Source organism: Phytophthora sojae (genome assembly GCF_000149755.1).
Source record: "Phytophthora sojae unplaced genomic scaffold PHYSOscaffold_5, whole genome shotgun sequence".
NCBI lineage: Eukaryota > Oomycota > Peronosporomycetes > Peronosporales > Peronosporaceae > Phytophthora > Phytophthora sojae.
Genome location: NW_009258119.1, coordinates 2181260 through 2189219, shown reverse-complemented (window position 1 = coordinate 2189219; position 7960 = coordinate 2181260). Strand labels below are relative to the sequence as shown.

Sequence of the window (7960 nt, the reverse complement as noted above, 5' to 3'; positions counted from 1 at the left end):
CGCGTTTGCTTGCCGAGTGCGCACCCGTCGCACACCTCCCACTGCTTCACCGACGTCATTGGGATGCCAGTGCCGTAGCCCTTCTTGACGATGGCGTCGAGACCACCATGGCCGATGTGACCAAGTCGAAGGTGCCAGAGGTACGACGTGGTGTCCCCTTGGCGATTCTTCGAGCTTGCCGCATTGGCCTCGTCAGCAGGCGTCCTCGGCGTCATGCAGAGCTTGAACAGTCCTTTGCCTTCGCGAGCGCCGAGCTTCCACTTGAGACCCTTCGTTTCCGCAAAGCACCCGTCGCTCTCGAAGGTCACTGGCCCGACGTCCTTGGTGAAGCGGCCGACGGAGAACAGGTTGCGCGACAGCTTCGGGATGTGCCACACACCCGTGAGCACACCCTTCTTCATGCCGCGCGGTGTCTGCATCGACATCACGATGTCGCCGCTCCCCACCGCCTGAACCACGCCGTCGTCCGCCAGATGCACGTCCACCGGAGAGATCTTCTTGTAATTCTTCATGTACTCCTTCGAGTACGTCATGTGCTGCGTCGCACCCGAGTCGACCAGCCACATGCCGCTCAGCTTGGAGGCACCCGTGTCGCCACCAACCGAGAAGAGGAAGTCGCCAGAGTCATCTTCGACCTGCGCGACGTTCGCTCGTTGCGGCCTCTGCCGCTCCCCGTTCTCGCGGATCCGCACCGGACACTTGGCGATCCAATGTCCGTGCTCGCCGCAGTAGTGACAGGCGCTCGTCCTCTGCGCTTGCGCCTGCCGTCCTTTGCGCTTCCCGTTGTCGCTTGTCATGAACGCTTGACCTTGAGCGTGCGCGGTTCCGTCAGCACCGCCACCTTGTTCCTTGCGCTTCATGTCCTCGTGCAGGAGCCGAGACGTCACGAGCTCCCACGTCAGCGTGTCGGAGCGCGATTCCAACGCCGTGATGAGGAACTGGTACGACTCGCTCAGACTGGCAAGAAGCGTGATCACCAAGTCGTCCTCGCTGACCGGAGCGCCGACCGCGTCGAGCTGTTCCGCCAGCGTCTTGAGCTTGTTAATGTGCTCCAGCACATCATCACCTTCGTCCATCGTTGTCGTGAAGAACCGTCGACGAAGAAAGAGCTTGTTCGCCAGGCTCTTCTTCTCGAAGTGTCCCTCGAGTCTTGACCATGCATCATGCGCGTCCTTCGCCGACCGCACCAGCGGCAGCTGCGAGTCCTCCAACGCGAGACAGACGATCGCCAGCGCCTTGCGCGACTTCTTGCGAAACGTCGCTTGGTCCGCCGCGGTCGTGCACTGCTCGAGCTTCACTTCCCCACTCGTCACTTCCCACAGTTCGCGCTCCTCCAGCACCATCTGCATCTTGAACTTCCATGTGTGGAAGTTGGTTCCGTCGAACTTGTTGATGCGGGCGGTCGCGGTCGGGGCGGCGTCCATGGCGAAGGCGTAGTCGGGGTCTTGGTCAGGGAAGACGGGGCTTGGGCTCATAACCAAAAGGAAGAGCACTTGAGCAGTAGTTGGCAAAATGCAAAGTGATTCGATTCAGGTCCTTAGTTCGCAACCGCGTGCTACCTCTAAGCCTGCTACTGGATACCTCTTACTGGATACACCCTACTGGATTCTCTACTGGATACACAGTTACCTTATCCAATCAGAGAACGCCACGTCGATGCCCATCTTGTACCCACAATCTTGGCGTAATCACCGTGACGTAATCATCGTCCCGTAATCACCTGAATGATTTCGGTACCACACAGTGAAGGTCACGCCGACCTCACTGATGACGCGTTCGCGTCACACGGTCGCTTGGCGGGGCGTCGTCACATCAGTCTTGACAACATAAACAACTTACCGTAATCACCATAATCAACGTGGGTTCGGATTGGACCGGTTCGGGTTAACCGGTTAATGGGTACAACTGGTACACAGTACCCAAGACCAGCAACCCTCAATAACACCTACATGAAACCTATAAAGACCATACTGGCTGTGCGGTCGTGTCAATCGAGTTCGATTGACTTTCTGCGCTGGACATACTCATTCGTGGACGACAAGTATTTTCACAAACTTATGGCTACGTGCGCGACCAAGAGAAACAACTCTGCCGCAATGACTTGGCTGGATCGAGCTGCGCGTCGCAATTCCAAGCCACCCAAAAGGCGCCCTCGTCTGGTTAAACGAGACACATCTCAGCCACAAAAAATGATTCGATTGGATATCTAGTAATTAAAAAATAGTTCTTTGAATGTGATTGCCTTGTCCGAAACAAACTTAATTAAACCATTTGTAGTGACAGAAGGAACAGGTGATGACAGCCGTCTCTCCTTCATCCGTTGACCTCATTTCGTATTTAACCGAGAACAGGTGAGCTCCTCGTTTGCACCGCCAATTCTGCTACGCTTCGCTTCGCTCATGGCGGGCAAGGCGTCGGTAAAAAGATAGTAACTACTTCGCAGTGCAACTACTCCGGCCTACGCGCCGACCATTGCAGACCTCCGCTACGCTCCGGTTGCAAAAAAACGGTCTCTCTAATGCCTCATATGACATATGCTACGTTGGAGTTTCGCACCAGTCGAAAGAAGTCTTACTTCCACAGACAAACTACATCATCATTGCCACTGCGATATAATTCAGATAAAATCACATTATCATCAAACTTAATGTTATGAGCCACGATGCTATTTACTTTGTGGTGAAGCACCGAACGAGAATTTCCAACTGCGATGAAAAAGGAAGAACACTTGAGCAGTAGTTGGCAAAATGCAAAGTGATTCGATTCAGGTCCTTAGTTCGCAACCGCGTGCTACCTCTAAGCCTGCTACTGGATACCTCTTACTGGATACACCCTACTGGATTCTCTACTGGATACACAGTTACCTTATCCAATCAGAGAACGCCACGTCGATGCCCATCTTGTACCCACAATCTTGGCGTAATCACCGTGACGTAATCATCGTCCCGTAATCACCTGAATGATTTCGGTACCACACAGTGAAGGTCACGCCGACCTCACTGATGACGCGTTCGCGTCACACGGTCGCTTGGCGGGGCGTCGTCACATCAGTCTTGACAACACTCCCACTCGACTCGTCAGCGACCACGATGCCCAGCTTCGTCCTGAGCGCGTCGAACTGCGGCGCCGCGATCGGCTTCGTCATGATGTCCGCCAGCATGTCGAGTGTCGAAACATACTGCAACACCACTTGACCGTCTTCCACCTTCTCGCGCACGAAGTGGTAGCGAATGTCGATGTGCTTGGTGCGCTTGTGGAACTCCGGGTTCTTGGCCAACGCGATGGAGCCTTGGTTGTCCTCGTAGATCTTCACCCCTTCATCGCTCGCCATCTCGTCCAGCTCGCACAGAAACACCTTGAGCCACACCGCCTCCTGCGTGGCCTCCGACAGCGCCATGTACTCGGCTTCCGTCGACGAGAGCGCCACCGTGCGCTGCTTCTTGCTTCGCCAGCTGATGCATCCGCCGTTCATCATGAACGCGTAGCCGCTCGTACTCCGTCGAGACTCGATGTCGCCGGCCCAGTCCGCGTCCGAGTAGCCTTGCAGTCCGTCCTCGCTGCTCGCTTGAAACACGAGGCCGTGCGTCTTCGTGCCTCGGATGTAGCGGAAGACCCTCTTGAGCGCCTGCCAGTGTGTCGGACATGGGTCCGCTGCGAACTGGCTCAGCACTCCCACTGCCGCTGCGAGGTCCGGACGAGTCCCCACCATGAGATACATGAGGCAGCCCACGGCGTTCCGGTACGGAACATTCGCCATGGTCTCGTCGTGCTTGCAGCCTCCCTCGCACATGGCCTTGGTCAGCTTCAGACCCGGATCCTGCGGTGTCTTCACAGGGTTGCTCTCATCCATCTTGAACTTCTCGAGAATGTCCTTCGCGAACTTGGTCTGCCGCACCGACACCTTCCCAGTCGCCACATCTTGCTCGATCTCCATACCGAGAAAGTACTTGAGCTGGCCCATGTCGGTCATCTCGAACCGGTCACTCAGCGCCTGCTTCGTGTCCTTCAGCATCCCGTCGCTGCTGCTGGCGAGGACCAGATCGTCCACGTACAGTGCCACGAACATCATGTCGTGATTGTCCCGCTTCAAGTAGATGCAGTGGTCGGACTCGCACTTCTTGAACCCCAGCTTCAACATGAACTCGTCGATCGTCTTGTTCCACATCCGCGGCGACTGCTTCAGGCCGTACAGCGAACGCTTGAGCCGGCACACGTAGTCGGGTCGATCTCCGTCCACATATCCGTCCGGCTGCGCCATGTAGATGTCCTCGTCCAACAAGCCGTTGAGGAACGCGGTCTTCACATCCATCTGGTGCACTGTGAGCTTGTACTTGGCCGCCAGACTCAGCAACACCCGAATCGACGTGAACTTGGCCACCGGCGCGAACGTCTCGTCGTAGTCGATGCCGTACTTCTGCGAGAACCCCTTCGCCACCAGTCGCGCCTTGAACCGCTCGATCTCTCCAGACTGGTTCTCCTTCACGCGGAACACCCATCTGCAGCCGATCGCCTTGCGTCCCTTCGGCAGTGGCACCAGGGTCCACGTCTCGTTCTTGCGGAGCGACTCCACCTCCGAGTCGCACGCCTCTTTCCACTTGTCTGCGTCGCTGGATTCCATTGCCGACTTGAACGTTGTCGGCATCTCTCCCACTGAATCCACGACGTACGCAGCCTCGAAGTCTTCCTTCTCTTGTGCTGCGGCAGACATCTCGTCCAGCGGCTGCTGTCGTCTTGGCACCGCATACCGCTTGGCACTCGGAACCTCCACGACTTCCTCGAGCGACTGCGTGCGCGGGTGTCGCTTGCTGCCGGGTTCAAAGTCTTGATTCCGCGCAGCTTCTTCTCTGTTCTCGTCTGATCCGGACTGAGTCTCTTCATCCGTGGTGTCTTCATCATCATCTGTCGGAAGACCCACCAACACCTCCTTCGAAGCGTAGTTGCGTCTCCCACCGTCGAAGACATCCTCCATGAACTGCGCGTCGCGGCTCACCAACACGCGACCACTCTCGATCTCCTCGAACCGATACGCCTTCTCGTGCTCCGAGTACCCGAGGAAACGACAGCGCACCGACCGAGCGTCGAACTTCGACCGCTTCTCCTTCGGCACGTGCACGTACGCGTGGCACCCGAACACCTTGAGGTTGGCCAGCAAAGGCTTCTTGCCGGTCCAAACGTGGTGCGGCGACTTGTCGTGACTGATGGCGCGCGTCGGACACCGGTTGCGGAGGAACGTGGCCGTCATCACCGCTTCTCCCCAGTACTCCTTCGACAACCCGGCGTGCTCCAGCATGCAGCGCGCACACTCCACCAGCGTCCGATTCATTCGCTCGGCCACTCCGTTGAGCTGAGGCGTGTATGGCGGCGTGAACTTCTGCTCGATGCCACGATCCGCACACAACTTGGCCATCGCACCCGAAGTGTACTCGCCGCCGTTGTCGCTCCGAAGCACCTTCACTCGCTTGCCGGTCTGCGTCTCAGCCAACGCGACGAACGCAGCGAACTTGGCAGCCACCTCCGACTTGGTCCGTAGCAGGTACACCACGCAGAAGTGCGACTTGTCGTCGATGAACGTGACGAAGTAGCGCTTGCCTCCGAACGTCGCCGTCTGCATCGGACCGCACACATCGCTGTGGACCACCTCCAGCACTTGCTTCGCACGGTTCGGCGACGACTTCATGAAGCTTACTCGCGTTTGCTTGCCGAGTGCGCACCCGTCGCACACCTCCCACTGCTTCACCGACGTCATTGGGATGCCAGTGCCGTAGCCCTTCTTGACGATGGCGTCGAGACCACCATGGCCGATGTGACCAAGTCGAAGGTGCCAGAGGTACGACGTGGTGTCCCCTTGGCGATTCTTCGAGCTTGCCGCATTGGCCTCGTCAGCAGGCGTCCTCGGCGTCATGCAGAGCTTGAACAGTCCTTTGCCTTCGCGAGCGCCGAGCTTCCACTTGAGACCCTTCGTTTCCGCGAAGCACCCGTCGCTCTCGAAGGTCACTGGCCCGACGTCCTTGGTGAAGCGGCCGACGGAGAACAGGTTGCGCGACAGCTTCGGGATGTGCCACACACCCGTGAGCACACCCTTCTTCATGCCGCGCGGTGTCTGCATCGACATCACGATGTCGCCGCTCCCCACCGCCTGAACCACGCCGTCGTCCGCCAGATGCACGTCCACCGGAGAGATCTTCTTGTAGTTCTTCATGTACTCCTTCGAGTACGTCATGTGCTGCGTCGCACCTGAGTCGACCAGCCACATGCCGCTCAGCTTGGAGGCACCCGTGTCGCCACCAACCGAGAAGAGGAAGTCGCCAGAGTCATCTTCGACCTGCGCGACGTTCGCTCGTTGCGGCCTCTGCCGCTCCCCGTTCTCGCGGATCCGCACCGGACACTTGGCGATCCAATGTCCGTGCTCGCCGCAGTAGTGACAGGCGCTCGTCCTCTGCGCTTGCGCCTGCCGTCCCTTGCGCTTCCCGTTGTCGCTTGTCATGAACGCTTGACCTTGAGCGTGCGCGGTTCCGTCAGCACCGCCACCTTGTTCCTTGCGCTTCATGTCCTCGTGCAGGAGCCGAGACGTCACGAGCTCCCACGTCAGCGTGTCGGAACGCGATTCCAACGCCGTGATGAGGAACTGGTACGACTCGCTCAGACTGGCAAGAAGCGTGATTACCAAGTCGTCCTCGCTGACCGGAGCGCCGACCGCGTCGAGCTGTTCCGCCAGCGTCTTGAGCTTGTTAATGTGCTCCAGCACATCATCACCTTCGTCCATCGTTGTCGTGAAGAACCGTCGACGAAGAAAGAGCTTGTTCGCCAGGCTCTTCTTCTCGAAGTGTCCCTCGAGTCTTGACCATGCATCATGCGCGTCCTTCGCCGACCGCACCAGCGGCAGCTGCGAGTCCTCCAACGCGAGACAGACGATCGCCAGCGCCTTGCGCGACTTCTTGCGAAACGTCGCTTGGTCCGCCGCGGTCGTGCACTGCTCGAGCTTCACTTCCCCACTCGTCACTTCCCACAGTTCGCGCTCCTCCAGCACCATCTGCATCTTGAACTTCCATGTGTGGAAGTTGGTTCCGTCGAACTTGTTGATGCGGGCGGTCGCGGTCGGGGCGGCGTCCATGGCGAAGGCGTAGTCGGGGTCTTGGTCAGGGAAGACGGGGCTTGGGCTCATAACCAAAAGGAAGAACACTTGAGCAGTAGTTGGCAAAATGCAAAGTGATTCGATTCAGGTCCTTAGTTCGCAACCGCGTGCTACCTCTAAGCCTGCTACTGGATACCTCTTACTGGGTACACCCTACTGGATTCTCTACTGGATACACAGTTACCTTATCCAATCAGAGAACGCCACGTCGATGCCCATCTTGTACCCACAATCTTGGCGTAATCACCGTGACGTAATCATCGTCCCGTAATTACCTGAATGATTGCGGTACAACACAGTGAAGGTCACGCCGACCTCACTGATGACGCGTTCGCGTCACACGGTCGCTTGGCGAGGCGTCGTCACATCAGTCTTGACAACACTCCCACTCGACTCGTCAGCGACCACGATGCCCAGCTTCGTCCTGAGCGCGTCGAACTGCGGCGCCGCGATCGGCTTCGTCATGATGTCCGCCAGCATGTCGAGTGTCGAAACATACTGCAACACCACTTGACCGTCTTCCACCTTCTCGCGCACGAAGTGGTAGCGAATGTCGATGTGCTTGGTGCGCTTGTGGAACTCCGGGTTCTTGGCCAACGCGATGGAGCCTTGGTTGTCCTCGTAGATCTTCACCGCTTCATCGCTCGCCATCTCGCCCAGCTCGCACAGAAACACCTTGAGCCACACCGCCTCCTGCGTGGCCTCCGACAGCGCCATGTACTCGGCTTCCGTCGACGAGAGCGCCATCGTGCGCTGCTTCTTGCTTCGCCAGCTGATGCATCCGCCGTTCATCATGAACGCGTAGCCGCTCGTACTCCGTCGAGACTC

The 7960-nt window shown here is 57.9% G+C and overlaps 4 protein-coding genes across 4 annotated transcripts; all 4 read left to right on the top strand.

The window, feature by feature from the left end:
- Positions 1-858: 858 nt before the first annotated feature.
- PHYSODRAFT_506888 (hypothetical protein) lies at positions 859-1393 on the top strand (the record flags this gene model as incomplete). Its single annotated transcript, XM_009530518.1, has 3 exons — positions 859-1112; positions 1197-1265; positions 1372-1393. 3 exons carry the CDS (start codon positions 859-861, stop codon positions 1391-1393), a joined length of 345 nt encoding a protein of 114 aa, XP_009528813.1.
- Positions 1394-4403: 3010 nt separating this feature from the next.
- PHYSODRAFT_507860 (hypothetical protein) lies at positions 4404-4826 on the top strand (the record flags this gene model as incomplete). Its single annotated transcript, XM_009530517.1, has 2 exons — positions 4404-4663; positions 4718-4826. 2 exons carry the CDS (start codon positions 4404-4406, stop codon positions 4824-4826), a joined length of 369 nt encoding a protein of 122 aa, XP_009528812.1.
- A 141-nt stretch (positions 4827-4967) lies between these two features.
- Positions 4968-5348, top strand: PHYSODRAFT_507823 (hypothetical protein; the record flags this gene model as incomplete). Its single annotated transcript, XM_009530516.1, has 2 exons — positions 4968-5191; positions 5228-5348. The coding sequence occupies 2 exons, from the start codon at positions 4968-4970 to the stop codon at positions 5346-5348; spliced, it is 345 nt and encodes a 114-aa protein (XP_009528811.1).
- Positions 5349-6545: 1197 nt separating this feature from the next.
- Positions 6546-7080, top strand: PHYSODRAFT_507142 (hypothetical protein; the record flags this gene model as incomplete). The annotated part of the gene is made up of 3 exons (XM_009530515.1): positions 6546-6799; positions 6884-6952; positions 7059-7080. The coding sequence occupies 3 exons, from the start codon at positions 6546-6548 to the stop codon at positions 7078-7080; spliced, it is 345 nt and encodes a 114-aa protein (XP_009528810.1).
- Between the last annotated feature and the right edge of the window lie 880 nt (positions 7081-7960).